General features: G+C 38.3%; 1 protein-coding gene across 2 annotated transcripts; it reads left to right on the top strand.

Annotated features, from left to right (window-relative positions):
* The first annotated feature begins 1,630 nt into the window (after positions 1-1,630).
* Positions 1,631-16,377, top strand: zdhhc2 (zinc finger DHHC-type palmitoyltransferase 2). Of its 2 annotated transcripts, XM_063876360.1 has the most exons (14): positions 1,631-1,989; positions 5,712-5,738; positions 6,812-6,906; positions 8,357-8,477; positions 9,166-9,235; positions 9,339-9,371; positions 10,622-10,742; positions 10,860-10,898; positions 11,554-11,686; positions 12,210-12,336; positions 14,194-14,286; positions 14,553-14,668; positions 15,063-15,144; positions 15,220-16,377. In XM_063876360.1, exons 1-13 carry the CDS (start codon positions 1,863-1,865, stop codon positions 15,101-15,103), a joined length of 1,143 nt encoding a protein of 380 aa, XP_063732430.1. In that variant the 5' UTR covers positions 1,631-1,862; the 3' UTR covers positions 15,104-15,144; positions 15,220-16,377. The 2 variants fall into 2 exon arrangements, with proteins under 2 accessions (XP_063732430.1, XP_063732432.1); XM_063876362.1 differs by lacking the exon at positions 10,860-10,898.
* Positions 16,378-16,836: the final 459 nt, after the last annotated feature.

Raw genomic sequence — 16,836 nt, 5'->3', positions numbered from 1 at the left:
CAGGAGCAGGTGGAGGTGTCAGGTAAAGAAAACACGATGTGCTACACCTCCAACACAAGCAAAGCATATTATAACCTGGTAAACAGCTATCAGTCCAATGTGTTTTTGATATTGCCTCATAACACCAATATACAGTATAATATGGTATAAAGGAATACAAAAATAAATTAAAAAATAGAAATGAAAGACTCACTTTAAAATGCAATGCATTTATAAAACGTCTGAAGTGATCGTCAAACTTGATGTAAAGAAAGCCAACAGTGCCTTAAAAGGCCACTATTTCAATGCGTTAATCCCCCGCTTTTTACTTGTGTTGGTGTTAACAAGTCCGCTTTTTTTTAGATTAGGAAATACACCGTGCACCTGAGTGTCTCTGTCACCTTTAGGTAATACCTGAAGATGTCGAGGACCTCCCGAGACCTCTTGTGGACACCAGTGTCCATCATCTGCTTCGGACAAGGGCAGAACTCCCTCACCTTCCACAGGTTGAGCGGCTGTAAAATGAGGGATGGCACTTAGGGATGGTTTAGTGCTCATCTGTAGTAACACTATAAGTTAGGCAAACTACACTGAGAACATGTTATCAGTTATTTCTGATAACATGTTCTTTATTTAATTCTCAAACATTTTATAATGAATGAAAACAACCATAGCTACATGTACCAAAAATGCCCATATCTCAGTTCCTTGTATTTATAATACAACAAGCGGCAGAATTTATTTTCATGATTAATACTTAATCCTGTGGAACACTGAATGATTCACAAAGACAGCACAGATGTACAGCCTTACAAAGTCATGAAATGTTCATCTTTACATTGCTTCGGTCTGGTACATTTACTCATACTTGTACTTAAGTACAATTTTGAAGTAATTGTACTTTTTCTTGAATATTTGAATTGTAGTTATGTTGCAGATGATGTGAAATATACACCACACTTAAATAAGACTTTAGTTACACCTGGAAAAAATGTACAAGCTACCCTTCAGTATACAAAGTAATAAAAACTAGCTGAACCTTTAACAGTTTTGATAACACTTTAATGCATCAATAGTTTTAATCAAAACATATTATAGATGTTATCCTGAAATGGACCAATTTGCATAATAAGTATTTTACTTTTGTGACTTTAAGTATATATTGATGCTAATACTTTTGTACTTTTAATTGAGTAACATTTTGAAGGCAGGACTTTTTACTGGTAACAGAGTATTCCTACACTACTGAGTACTTCTACCATCTCTGCTCTATACTGATTGCCTGCACGCATGTTGAGTTTACTAGCTATGCAAAACAGAAGGAGGCACCATTTATCATCAGAAAATACCACAAAAGCACATTTTTGTTCTATGTTTTTGCAGCAGAATTTGTTTTTAAACAAAATGATGCAAAAAAACGTGGCTCAAACAACAATATGGCGCACAAAAACAACAGGCATTTAATTAAAAGCATATTGAAAAGTTCCGTTTTATGGCACCTTTGGCTTTCCATACATTGAACCCATCTGCTCACGGTGTAAAAAAAATGTGCCATGCTTGCAGCGTCTCGTGGACGTCATGGCAACCTGTGGGGGGCAGGAGGGGCGGTGCTGACTGTGTGCGCGTGTGTGCATGTGCGAGCTGTCTGATATGTTGTTGTAGGCTGCACGACAGATCTGAGCAGGACGATCAGAAGGAGCAGTGCAGCAGCAGCAGCAGCAGCAGACTGTAGGATGTTGTGTCTGAGCTGCCGATTAGGCTGATCATAGCCGGAGCTACGATGCAGTGACAGACTACACAGGAGAACACACACTCACACACGGACTGAGGAAGAGGGAGTAATAATAGACGAATGCGAACGAGAAATGATCCGCTCCTAGACCATGGCACCGTCGGGCTCGCGTAGTATCAAGAAGGGCTGTCAGAGAGTTCTGTACTGGATCCCAGTCCTCTTCATCGCCCTCATAGTGGCGTGGTCATACTACGCCTATGTGTTGCAGCTTTGCATAGGTAAGAAACCAGCTGTCTGCGTATAGTATGAGGAGGGGTATGTGTGTGAGGGGGAAATGCCTCAGACTGATGTGTATTTGTTTGGTAATGCAGAAAACTGGCTTGTGTTAATGCAGTGTGAGGACAGTGTCAGTAACATGACAGCATTTTCAACCGGAATTCAGCATATTGTAACAAGCAAGTACCAATGGTGTGTTTGCATGAAAAGCACATGTCCTTTTTTTCCACCAAACACAGAATTACAAGTATTTATTTTTAAAAGCCTGCTTTTATTGTGAAGGATGTTTTATGACAAACAGAATGTACAGAACATCTTTCTGCCATGAGATTCAATATCTGTGTCTACACTAGTCAATCAGCACTATCTGAAAGACTTAGTGTAATAGCTTCAGGCTTATGTAGTCGCAGAGCTTCATTATCTGGATCTATATCCTCTACCACAACACAACCGGCATTATCTATTGGCAAGAAGTCTGACTGTAATGGCTCTTGAGTCATGCCGGCCTCCTTCCTTCACGTTCCCTTGACTGCTGAATGTTGGATGGTGCGGTTCCAGACAGCGAGCCTCTTTCTCGGTGAGCGGTGAATACAGAGTTGACCTGGATATTGAGTTATGGTTTCTAGGATGTCTCAGAGGACTCTCAGGAGCCAACTCATGTGCTCCATTTGGCAGCATGTCAGAACACTCGGAAAGCAGATCTCCTCTGTCAAAAAGTGGGATGAAATGGAGACGGTTTAATGAGACCAAACAGAGGGAAACACATCGAAGGAGGGGTTGTTGCTCATGTTTATCTTCTCCAAATGTAGCAAGACATGCTGTCCAGATTTTACTCTAAGAGAAAACCGTAATGTTATTCTTTGCGCCTGATCGGTAAGATTTAAGGATTCATAGTGCCATGTCGATTTGATGATAATGGTCACAAAGAGATGCAGAACGACTACAAAGAGATGAAATGTAATCATAATGAGATGAAAAAGGATCACAAAGGCACGAAACAACCACACAAATATGCAGCATGACCACCAAAGGATGCAAAATGACCACAAAATGTTGCTTAAGGTTTGGAAAGATAAAAAAACAACCACAGCAGGGATGCAGCAAAGAATACAAAAAGATGTGTAAACAGCCCAATGACATAACAAGAGCAAAAATGGACCCAACATTACAAAAACGGGATGCAAAACAAGCACAAAGAGACATAAAAACATATAAAAAGATCCACAATTTCCAGCAAGATCTTAAAGGTCCAGAAAAACATGAACCAACTACCCCAAAAAGGCACAAAATGACCACAAAAATATGCAACATGAACGCCATGTGCTGTAAAATGACCGTTGCCTAAGGCCGGAAAAGATGAAAAATGACCTTAGAGGGATATTAAAAAGAGCACAAATGGAAGCAAAATGAACAAAATGTGATGCAAAACAACCAGAAAGAGAGAAAACCACCACACATTACGCAACAGGACCTAAAAAGGATGCAAAATGACTACCAAGTGATGCTTAACTTCCTGAATGAGATGGCAAAAAAACACAGAGGGCTGCAAAATACACAATGACAAACAAGAGCACCATGGAATATATATGATGCAAAACAACACAAAGAGATAGAAAAATGCAAAGGTGTAAATGACCAAACAAAAGATGCCAAAGGACCAGAAAGAGATGAAAAACTACCTCAAACAGGTACATCATTTTACAACATGACCTCCAAGGGATGCAATATGACCATCAAGTAAGCTTAAGGTCCAAAAAAAAGAAGAAAAACAACTATAGAGAGATTCAAAAAAGACCACAAATGGATGTAAAACAGCCACTAAGACAAAAAAAAGAGCCTTAATGGATGCAAAGTGACCAAAGCGGAATGCAAAACAACCCACAAAGGGCCTTAAAATAACTACCAAGATAACAAGCAACCACACAGAGATGCACAACAACAGCAAAGGGATGCTGAACACCACATGGAGATGAGAAAAGCCACAAAAGATTCACTGTTTAAAGTTTTATTTGGCATTTATTAACTGCGACTAATTAATAATGTAGCTATCAACAATGTAGTTCCCCCCCCCAAGCCAGTTCAGAGTTAGTGGACGCCATGTGTTTGTTATGAGATATTAAGACATCCTTTATTACCGCACGAAAGAAAAGCCAAATCATTGTTGCGTCAGGCTTTTTAAACACCAACTTGTTTAGCAATAGAACAAGAGCGACACTGTGCTGCGTTCGGGTCACATGGGACAGACAGATGAAAACAGCAGCGGGGCAGGATAGCGGTCGCTCGGGGCCAGCATGTGCTCTGCAGACAGACACAGAGACAGTTGTGTGAAAGTGTCGTCAGCTGATACCTCTCGTTCGGTCGCTGAGTTAATCCCATTGTCTGCCTTACATAATTCAACCCCAAGCAATCTGCGTTCGACCCACTTCCATTCAAAGCACCAAATGTCAGCTTTTGAACAGTTTGCCCTTTTGCAGGTGGAAAAATGTGGAATAAGGTGGTATCGGGTTTGTTCAAGTCCATTTATGGTAGGACGTTGACCTTGTGGTGGCAGTAATGCAAAGAGGAAAAGATACAGAGAGTACTACAGCGATGCTTTCAAAGACACTTTAATATAATGTACATCCCTGCACATGCTCTTAATCACACGTACACTTATGCTTCACTGTCAGACTCTGGGGCTTTTAAAGCTGGCAACGCGGCATGCACATGATTTTTGGCTGCATGCCTCGATTCAGCTCCAATTGGCTCACCTTGGTGCATGTGTGTGTGTGTGTGTGTGTGTGTGTGTGTGTGTGTGTGTGTGTGTGTGTGTGTGTGTGTGTAGGATGCCGCCGAAGATGGATGATTCTCCATGCTCAGCTAATCATTGCTTAGATATTGGGACAAATAGAAAAGCCGTGTCATCCAAAATCTTTTGTCTTTTTTCATGTTCGAGTCCAGATCTTTAGATTTGTGTTTGTAAAGGTTCTGGGCTGGTGTGTGTGTGTGTGTGTGTGTGTGTGTGTGTGTGTGTGTGTGTGTGTGTGTGTGTGTGTGTGTGTGTGTGTGTGTGTGTGTGTGTGTGTGTGTGTGTGTGTGTGTGGGTGGGTGTAGGTTTTCAATGCCTTTTGTCAATGCACAGTAATGCGATCTATTTGAGAAAAAAACTCTTATTTTTGTTCGAATGTATTATATTGTTGGTTCCAATTTATTGCTTGGAAACCAATTGTCTTATTTTTCTTTTAGGCAAGCGAAAAATGTTGTGTGGTAAAGAACACCAATATAAAAACAATGATGTTAAAATTCAACTTCAACTGTTTTACAACACAAGGAAACATATTTAAATTTGAAAAAAAATTAAAAAGGCACGAATATTATTACATTTAGCTTGTTTCATGTTTTGTTGTAATGATAAAGAAATACCATTGGTCCATTGAACCCAATCAAGAATGTGAAAAACCCTTGGAGGAGGATATTGCTAGCTTCGTGATGGCTTACTGCTCATATACTTTTTTGATTTCTTTTTTAAAAACGTTTTGTGAGTTTAACTTCCTATTTATGTCTTAACAGAACATAATAAGATACATTTGGGTGAAAGTGGCGGCATTAGGCCCAAAGAGTCAAACTACATGAGTGTGCTGTGTAGGGAAAATTAAACTCTAACTTTCAACATATTAACATAGACACTTACTGCAGGTCGTATGTCAAGTATTCTTAGAGTACTCTTGTCTTTTTTCATTTTCAGAGTCGATTGAGGACATAGCACAAAAGGGTAAGTGTTTAATGAAGCTGTTTAACATCAAGAGGAATCACAAGTGTTTTCTACTTCTGTTATATCTGGAGTAAGGTTCAGACATGAACAGCACAGCCACATCTGAAGTCTATAATCAGCCTGTATTAGCTACAAGTGGGTCATAATTTTCTTTTTTTAATCACCTCAGTTATGTTTAATTGCAGGCTTTATTCAGTATACATGCTTCAACCACACAGCCTAGAAATAAATAGAAAGAGACCAACATACTATTGCATCTTATTATAAGCTTTATTCATGGTTCCCAGAGGATGAATCCTACTAACAGTGATCTCCTCAGGATGAATCTATCAAATTTGGTCATCCTCAAAGTTAAAGTTAGTAAAGAGTATGATATGACAATTTAAGAGTACATCCACAGTGCTAATTAGCAAATCTTAGCATACTAATACGCTAAAATAAGATGTTGTGTATAGTTAACATTTTTCTTGTGATCAAATTTGTATTTATTTAAAGCAGAAACACAGAACAACATGGTACAAAACACATCCATTATAGTTAACATTGTTTATGTTAAACATCAGTATGTTAGCAGTTACCTCTAAGCAGCCCTTTGCCTTCAAAGAAGTAACATGTTTGCAGACTCTTCGTCATCTTTGTATCTACATTTATAAATTAAAACCTGATAAATAAGGCACTGTTTTTGCCTTGTAATGCAAAATATTGAACACGTTTATAGTTCTATAGTTCACTGTCATGGTTGATTATAACTGCACCAACACCTGATGTCATTACTAAATATTGCAAAATTCAGAACTGAAAATCGCACAAACTGCTCAGAGCGTTTGATATTTAGATCTGAGTTGATGCATTTGACTCTTTTTCTTTACACTTTTTACACATGACCTTTAAAGACAGTTAGAGCTTAAGATGGAATACTGAGTTTGACACAATTTGAAATATTTTGTTTACTAGCCAGTGAAAGCAAAATAAGTCATATTGAATTGCAGCATTGCTATGAATATTCAGTGAAGCTACAGACTGTGAGACAGATAGATGCTGTTGACGACTCACTTATGATTTTCTGCTTCCAGTGATATACCTGCTGGTGTACCATGTCATCTTCATCATGTTTGTGTGGGCGTACTGGCAAACCATCTTCACAAGGCCCATGAACCCCCTGAAGGAGGTGAGTGTGTGTGTCTGCATCGCAGCGTTACTGATGCATGCTGGGAAGTGCGGATGTAGGTTACAGCCTCTGCTTGTGATTGAATGCTGCATTCAGACTAATAACACTTTCCAGAGGAAGTGCCTGGAGCTGCTCTGTAATGGCTATGATCCTGACCAAAGCACTCCAGCACACGCACACACACGCACACACACACACACACACACACACACAGATAAAAGCAACTATTGCATTTCAATTTTCGAGACGAAGCTCACACTAGAGCTTCCCTCGAATGCTGGTTCACTTGGGGTTTTCAGATTTTAATAAAGTCACTTTTCATGTGTGCTGCGCTGTTTGTTATCATCAGAGTTATTTGTTTCAGCTACAATCACAAATTGCCTGATTGGCTGAAAGTAATATAGCAGCTCTGTGCTGATTTGCTCCCGTCTGCCTGCTGGGGCAGAAAGAAGCAAAACTAATGGAAGATGCAGAAAAACCTTTGCCATCTACTGAGCTACAGACAAGGGCTGTAGGATTGCTTTTCCTTCTTAAAGTGGATGGAGAGGTGCTTGCTTTTTTTCCTTACTAAACTATCAAATGACCATTTGGGCAGGGGGGTGAAACTCTTATAATTTCATTAATAACAAAAGCTCCCACCAAGTATACCTGATAGCTCCTAGAAATAAGCAGGTTGCAGGTTATAGACAGTGTGGCGGCACTATAGTCATACCTAGGTTTTATTGCAGCATGTTGAGACTGGGTTTACTTTTAAGCATTAATAATTTTCTCTGCCCTATCCCTCGCAAGGCAGTGTTTCACCAGCCCACACGGCCCCCTAATGGAAATCAGTAATTGATCAAACTGCTGATCTGGTACAGTGCAGTTATTGCAGTTTCATTTAACAGTATGTACAAAAAAGCATCATTTTAAAGTGTTGAATTTTAGTTTTGTTATTTACTGTCAAAAATGTGTAGTTATTGTAGCATAAACAACAAAACTGAAGTTTAGTAAAGTTAGAAAGATATTCATTTGGTCACATGTCATGGAATTGTTGAACAAAATCAAGAGGTTTCCAAGCAACCTTTCATATAAAAAGAAAAAACACTAATATATAAAGAGGTGTCCCCTACCTTTCCAGTGTATTAATGTGACGCAGCATTGATTTGGACTGGATCACATGACACATAGTCCATAAAACATTTAAAAAATCAGAAGCCTCATGTTAAATATTCTCTCTGAGATATTGGTCTTTTTGCCTTGCACTGAATATTGAATATTGGACTTAGATACTGCAATTTTAATCACATTTTAAATAATTGTGCAGATGTCGTGCTCACAGCTCATCTGACAAATCATTTGCCTGTGTTTTGACAAATGTAAGTATACGATTAAAAATAAGAGAACTGATTGCAGATTGTGCTGTTGCTAAATCACAGGTGTTGTTCTTCTTTCCCTCTGCCCTGCACAGTTTCACCTGTCCTACTCTGACAAGGAGCTGCTGGAGCGTGAAGATCGGGGGGAGTCTCAGCAGGAGATTCTGAGGAGGATAGCCAAGGATCTGCCCATCTACACCCGCACCAACTCTGGAGGTACAGTACACTGCTGCTGAGGCACGACAACAGGACATGTTTAGACCAGCAGTGGCAGAAGTGCTTGGATATTTAACTTGAGACAAGTAGTAACTCCATAGTGTAGGAATGCTCTGTACAAGTAAAAATCCTGCATTCAAAATGTAATTTATAGCATCAACATATACTTAAAGAGGACCTATTGTGCTTTTTTAGGGTTTCCCCTTTCCTGTAGTGTAGGTTTTGTTAATTTAAATGGTCTACAAAGGATAAAATCCCTCCAGGTGGAGTTACTTTCCCACACACTAAAAACTAATGTTGTCAAATAATTTTGATGGAAGTACAATAATTGCCTCTGAATTGGGGAGTAAAATCCTAAAGAAGCATAAAATAGAATACTTCAGTAAAGAACAAGTGTGTCATATTTAAGTGCAGTACTTTATTAATTCTTATTATATTTATATATAAGTCCCATTAGTGTGTTTATGTATGCACCATCATACACCAAGCACATTCCTTGTTTGTGTAAACCTACTTCACATTTAACATGTTTCGGATTTCTGATTGAGTAAATGGACTGATTAATTCCCAATACTGGTGTACACTGACATGCAGATATCAAAGTCAGTTCCCCCTGTCACATGTAAAGTGTGGTCCAGAGTTAGAGCTGGTGCTGACGGGTGTGATTGAACCGGCTGTGTCTCCTCAGCGATCCGTTTCTGTGACCGCTGCCAGCTGCTGAAGCCTGATCGATGCCACCATTGTTCAGTCTGTGATAAGTATGGCTCCCTGCTCATGCACCGATACAGAACACCTTGAATTGCACTCTGGCCGGCAATGTGGGATTCAATTACACTGACGTCTGACCCCGCTGTGTTTCAGATGCATCCTGAAGATGGATCACCACTGCCCATGGTATGTAGTGACAAACCATTTCTAAACTAATATCATTGACACTGTACTAAAGGAAGACATGGCAGGTGAATCTCATAGATATCACCATGAACCTTCTCCAGTTGATACTTTTAGTTGTTTTTTATTATAAGCTTTCTTGAAAGTTTAAATATGGAAAAAAAGTAATTCTCTTATTTAAAATGTGGTCATTTGGGATGTAGCCTGCTTCAAAATGATTGTTTAATTGTGTCATAGTAGAATTGAGCAGAGGTAATTGTCCATTATCTCTTTGTATCACTCCATAAATAAAAACAAATAAAATAATTAAAAACTAAGAAATTAATAAATTGTTTTACAAATGAGACTATATGAATGATATATGAAAATGAAGCCCTCTGTACACACCTTCAGAATATACATAGGAATGAAACTTTAGAGAAAAAACTCATTTTGATAAAATAACCTTTAAAATATGTATTGTAAAATTGCATATATTTCACAGTTCAATAAGGTTATCATTTTAAACTAATAGATATCACTATAAAACCTTCCCAGTTGATCAATTACATTAGGAAAATACTTTTTGTATAACAAGAAAAATAAGCCATTATCTAATGCTTAATTTTGGGGAATTTGGATGAAACCTACAGATGACTACAGAACAAATGAATAAGCATGTTTGTATTTCTTTCTGAAAGAACATATTTTATGGAGGCAAGTGCATGACAAATATGCTTTTGCTTCAGGCTTTTTTACTCAGAATTCATGGTTTCATGGGAATTTTATTTCTTTGGCACCCAGTCACATTTGAATTAATGCTTGTAAACACATCACATGGAGGCACACGGAGCTTGTTTACTGGACAAATATTGATACTGTTACCTCTCATCCTTCTGGATGACACATTCTGCCGAACATTGGTTTGTCTTGTCTCATGGAAGTAGCTAAATATAAGAATGCCATCGGCTCACACATCAACGGGATCATTTGCTGTTTTCTATTATGCTCTAAAAATACCAGGTGACCTTATTCACATGAAACAAACAGGCAGATGAAGGTTTATTAGGAAGTTTGGCAAAAGAAATCTGATGCATTTCCCTGTTTTGTCATAACAGAATGTAAACTAGCATTCAAATACAAATACTAGGCATATCCTCAAACCCCTAAAACCTGTATTTACTGTTCTTCTGCCCAACCTTTTTTATACGTTTTTGAATCCTCAACATTTAGAAGACTTGATGTACTAGTGATAACTTTGATCCTCGCTGCAGGGTGAACAACTGTGTGGGGTTCTCCAACTACAAGTTCTTCATGCTGTTCTTGGCATATTCTCTCCTCTACTGCCTTTTTATAACCGCCACCGATCTTCAGTACTTCATCAAGTTCTGGCTGGTAAGTCTGGCCATACCACAACACAAAATGTCAGTGCAAAATACGTCACATCAAATATGGATGAACATCTGAAAGCATTTTATGTTGAATATTTGGGATTTGATTTTTTCCGTCAAGGCTGGAGGTAGAGCACATTTGCGTCTGAAAGAATATCGGGTATGAATCACCTAACTAGTTAGTGGCACTGAAATAGAAGCAGTTTAGAGGAATAATTCAACCACAAAATAACAAATTGTATATCTGTTACTGCCCCAATGTTACCTTGAATAAAAGTTGTATAAAAGGAATTCAATGTGAACAAAGAATACAAAAACTGAGAAAAATCTTGATGGATTAAAGTGAATGGTTCTGCGCCCAACAAGATCAAACTTCAACAACACATCCGTCTACAAACTCACACACAACTGGTGAGGTCGTATGCTAACTAGTTACCATACACATTTATTTTTGAAAAAAAAAAGCAAGCATGAGACCCATTATTTTGAAATGTTCAAAATAATAAAGCTTTAGAGTAATTGCCTTTGATATACAGTAGTATGGCCGCCCCACTCAATTTAATTCATCATCTACTTCTCCGTTTTTAAATTTGTTCACCGTTGAGGCATGCAAGAAATACTAAGTTTTCTTCAATGATTCAAAGCAATATGGGTTGATTAATTGATATACAAAACACATTTTTGGGGGTGAAGTGTTTCTTTTATAAGCTCCCCTAGAGTAACAATAGAGTAGAAAATCCCTCAGGTCCCACAGCCTCAAAGTGTCTGCTCTGTTCCCCAGTGGAGTTGATGGTTTGGTTGTTATTCCCCCTCAGAACGGCCTCCCAGACACTCAAGCTAAGTTCCACATCCTGTTCCTCTTCTTCTCGGCCTCCATGTTCTCCGTCAGCCTCGCTTCTCTTCTGACCTACCACTGCTGGCTCGTCTGCAAGAACAGATCCACTCTGGGTAGGTGGCATGCTTCCTGCCTGCGTATGTTTGTGGATGCAGTAATTATACGGCGTCTGTTTACTCTGGGTGTCTGCTTTGTCTTTGCTCTGATGATGATTGATGTCTCGTTGCGTTTTCCTCTCAGTCAGTCTCCATCCTTATCAGTTATTTGACGAGCCTCAGTTATCAGACATCAGTTTCTCATTATGTGTGCACAGTAGCACTTTGTCCGTGTGTTGCGGAGATTGGATTATCCAGTGGAGTATGTTACAGTGTAATGCAAAGACACATGGCTCCGAGCAGTAAGCAGCTTAGTGACACACACACTAATATGGAGAGTCCTACATGGCGGCACAACGTCAGCTCTGCTTCTCCTGTACAACAAAGACACTTTCATTCACAGTTTGTTGCACTCATTCAGCAGTTCATGAGTTTTCTGAATGAGCTCCTGCTGATAATCTATATAAAGACTGAGAGGGAGCGCTGAATCAATCTATCTCCATGTCAGACTCACTTTTTTCCTCCCTGTGTGTCCTCTCAGAGGCAGTGCGTTCTCCAGTGTTTCGCCACGGCACCGATAAGAACGGCTTTAGTCTGGGCTTCAGTAAGAACTTCCGCCAGGTCTTTGGGGATGAAGTGAAATACTGGCCAATTCCTATTTTCTCTGGGTAAGGTCTGATGGGCATTTGTTAATGGCATTTAAATAGAAATACACCAAAAAACAAATCATCAAATAAAATGATATTCACAAAAAATCACCGTAAGACTGAAAGGGATAGTTAGGATTATTTTGGGGGGGATTGTTTTAGGGACCTATCCATCTTCAGTGTACTATCCGCAAGGGATTACAGTTTGAAGAAACTGACAGTACCAGCACATTATTGTCTTCTATATTTAAAATATTTACAGTGTTTTAACCTTTCTGTCAGACTTTTCTGACGGGGAACTGAAGCTGTTTTCTTTACTCTTTTTGAAGTCCTGCTTCCACCATTCACAACAGTACATTGCTTTACTACCTTCCGGTGTTACCTAATCTGATCGAACCCTTGAAGGAGGGTAAGCCAAATAAATCTGAAGCATGCCTATGTGCTAATTCTTTATAACTTTTTTTGCAAGGTTGTTTGATAGTTTAGAAGCCCTGATGACTCATAAGTTTGAGTCTGGACTGAAGGACAAGCAGGTCAATAACTTCAGGCTCTGTTTCAAGAACCATTACTCAATGCATCTGCAGTGAGTGTCAGTAACTGTAGATAACAATATTATGTTGATCTGAACAGTTTATGAGTTATTATATAATGCAAATTTAGTCTAGCATCAATCTACACTGGTACACATTTACTTCAGAGAAGTGTTGAATGAGGGAAGTCTTCAGCTCGGGTATCAGAGAGTGCTGTCATTTAGTCTGAAACAAAATGGTTCAAAAGAGGGAAAAGTCTCAGAGGAGACGTGTGAGCATTAGCTCCAGTTAAACAACAACAACAACAACAACAACAACACCGCTGTGAATTCATGCTGAAGCTCCAGCTTTGAAGATAACGCTAATTCATGCTGCCAGAGTGAATACTATTTGCAGCTCTTTGGCAATTGATGTCATATTATTAAAACATAAGCCCCTAATAATATCAGCATTAATCTATAATCAACCTAAGTAGTTGTGAAGAACATATATCAGATCCAGTTGTAATTTCATACACTATCCCATTTTGTATCATTATTTATAACAACTGCTAATATTTGTTCCGTCTAATTATACTGTAATACTGAAACACAGTAGGCCTAAATAGAGACATTAAACTGAGACTATGTAATGTCTAAAAGACAACACAACACAGCTCTTATCTTTATGAACTAAAAACTACATTCATAAGAAATAAATTGCACCCCTGGCCTGCTCTATTGAAATCACTTCTGGCTGCTACTGCTTTACTTCTCTGATATGACAGCTAGCTAATGGGCTAATGCTAACTAATGGTTCAGCCGTTCTCTGCTAGGAAAAGAACATCCTAAAAAGTATATCCCATACAACAATAGTTCATTGTCAAACCTTTTTAAAGGAAAAAGTATTCTAACTTGTTTTAACTTGTGTATGTAACTCAAGCTGTGTAACAAAACTTATTTTTAGCCAAATAATTTGTTTCAATTTACAAGATTAACCATTGACTTAAAAATGCGACTATAATCGATACAAAAATAAGGTTCCCCAAAACATGAATTGAGTCCATTTAAGTTTTATTGGAACTTATTTTTAAATGTTTCACTTTTTCGTTATGCTACTCGTTCAATATATTTTAGCTGTAATTATCCTATACTGCCATTGGTAGCCCCAGTAGCGTCAGCTTCTTTTAAGTTTTATAAACTCACTTTAACAAGGTCTACTTGTATGAGTCCTATTTCCAAAAACAAACAATACACTACATATATTTTACACATATTAGTCCACTGATATTTCCTATGTCACCCATTGGACAGATATATTTCCAGGTTTTTATTTTTCAACTACTTTTTCCTTTCTCTTGGCTTTCCAGTTTAGGCGATGGTTGCTCTTTCCCGGCCTGTCTGGTGAATCTGGACGTGGAACAGGCTTCCTCACCGACAGGCTCCACACCCGTCAACAAGAGGTAACTCCAACATAAGGAACGCACACATCATTAAAAAGCTCAGAAACAAAAGAGCTGCAAAACTGCAAGTCAGTGCCTAAAGGTCTATTAACCCTGTAGGTTTAATGATGCGTGGGAATCACCTTGCAGCAGTTACAGTCTTGCAGTATTAATTAATCATTCAGATCACATATGGATTTCTGTATTTTATTTAAAGGAGTAAATACTGCTCCTGGGCTCATGATTTATATCCATAAAACACTGTGTGTTTGTTTGTGTGTTTACAGTGCAGCAGATGGCCGCAAGTTCCCCTCCAAGCCGCTGAGAGAGTCTCAGAGTCGGCTGCTCACCAGCACCCCCTCCTGGACAGAGAGTGACATTGCAACAGACAAAGAGAGGAAGGGTAAGATAATGTTCTACTCTTTATGATTGTCTTTTATACTCAACATAAACTTTAAAATGTTATTATTTTGTTCCACTTTTTCTGGATATATTTTAAAACACAAATCAGTCTTGAGAAAAACGACCAAATATAAAGATCTTTTTAGTTGTTGAAGTAAACCAATGAATGTCTACAGTTCATTTTTTTTTTTTTTGAAATATCCTATATATACTCTGTTGCATTGTTGGAGGAGCCTGGGGCTTACGTTTTTCATTGCCACATGTACACTGTAGCTACTGTGCATATGACAATGAAGCCTTTGAATATTTGAGTTTGGCGCAATGGCTACATTATTTGTATTTAAAAAAATGTAAACTGATTTGAATGACTTCAGGAAATACATGTGTCTATTCAGGTGCCAGTAACCAGGGGATGACCATAGAACATGAGGCGTGACCTATGGTGGAGAAACAAGAGACATGTTCGACCCAGAAGAGGTGAGTTTACAATCACATAGAAACAATCCTGATATCAAAATATTAAATCAACAATAATATGTGTTTCATCCACAGGTGTACAGCACTCTCCTCAGTGTTTGTGCCTCAGAACGTGACATGGTGATGACATCATGAATAATTGTTGTTTCCCATAATGCACCTTGCTTCTGAGAGGTTGACAGCAGCAGAGAACAGCTTGTCATCATCAACAGTATTACTGTTCTTGCTATAAGCAACCATTTTCGCTGCTTTGCTGAAAGTATTGGGGCTTCAGAACGTGAATTAAAATTGAAATTGCATTCCAACAATCACGTTTTACTTGTTTGTACATGAATAAGCACAGAGCAGCTATAGAGGGGTGTTGTTTTAACACTGTGTTACTAGGAGATCATACTGAGCTTCTATTGTGATTATGTAAGAGAAAAAGAAGGATTGTTTATGTCATTCTCGTAGCTTAGCACAAAATAAATGCGCTTATAAGTTTGCCAAATGTTTGCACATTTAGTATAGAGTGTTAATGATGTAAGTGATGTTCCTTCAGCCATTTATTTACTTCTGGAGGGGGGGAATTGATGCATGCTCTCATCTCAGGATGTCAACACAATCACACCCATTTGTAGTGAATTGCTCCACAAGGTGTTACCCCGTTTGCTTGGATTTTCAACAAAAGAAAAGAAAGAAAGTGTCGAGGTTAGTAATTCCATTCGAATAAGGGCTCTTCTTACTGGTTATAGCATGAGTGAGGATGTTGCTGTCACACTGCAGGTGCTGCGACAGTATTTTTCCTCTGCCAAGTATCCAAACTGCTGTCTGGTACCCTACAGTACACGTCAAACTGCCGGACAAAAGCTTCCCGACTGTCTCTGGAGGCGAGCAAAGCTTTGGTGTAATGCTGCAGCTCTGTTCCCCTTCAAAAGCAGAAACTGTCCAGTGTGTTTTTCTAACTCGCAACGGGAATTTGTGGATTAACTGCAGAGCAACAAAAAAAAAAAAGGCCCAGCTGCTTTGTACAGGATATTTGCACTTTGTGAGTCTGTTCTTATTTCTGGCTGTAAATGGCTGTTAAACTATTGGTAGAATGTATGCTTGTTTAAAAAAAAGCTTCATTATGACCGTCAGTGTCAATCTATATTTTTCTATTCTTCTCTCTCTATGACTCAAGAGACAATACTTGTGAGGCGATGTACTGTACAGTTGTGATGCCTTATAACAATAAAAATAATCTCATCTTGAGCCTCCCGACTCAGCTGTTTCTCGTTAAGAGTCCTTAACAATGATTTCCGTATACCAGTATTACTGTCTCAATATTAGTATCCAATTATTAGTATTTGTATCAGAATGCTATTATTCAATCCATCCTTGTTTAAGTATTAGGGTACGAATAATTGTATTAGTATCCAAACATTAGATTTAAACTCATTCGGATATAAGTATTAGTTTCTGAATATTAGTATTAAGAATAGTAGTATAAGTATCCAAATATTAGTATTGATACTGGAATATTAGTTTTTGTCACCAAATATTAGTTTTTGTATCAGAATAGTAGTATAAGTATTGAAATATTACTATAAGTATCTGAATATTAGTTTTGGTATCGGAATAATACTTTTCAAGTCATCCTAATATTAGTATTGGTATCCAAATATGAGGTGTAGTATTCAAATATTAACATTATTTTTCAAATTTTAGTAT

This window comes from Eleginops maclovinus, chromosome 23 (genome assembly GCF_036324505.1).
Source record: "Eleginops maclovinus isolate JMC-PN-2008 ecotype Puerto Natales chromosome 23, JC_Emac_rtc_rv5, whole genome shotgun sequence".
NCBI classification, from domain to species: domain Eukaryota; kingdom Metazoa; phylum Chordata; class Actinopteri; order Perciformes; family Eleginopidae; genus Eleginops; species Eleginops maclovinus.
The sequence above is the reverse complement of the archived record's forward strand: the minus strand, read 5'-3'. Positions and strand labels throughout refer to the sequence as shown.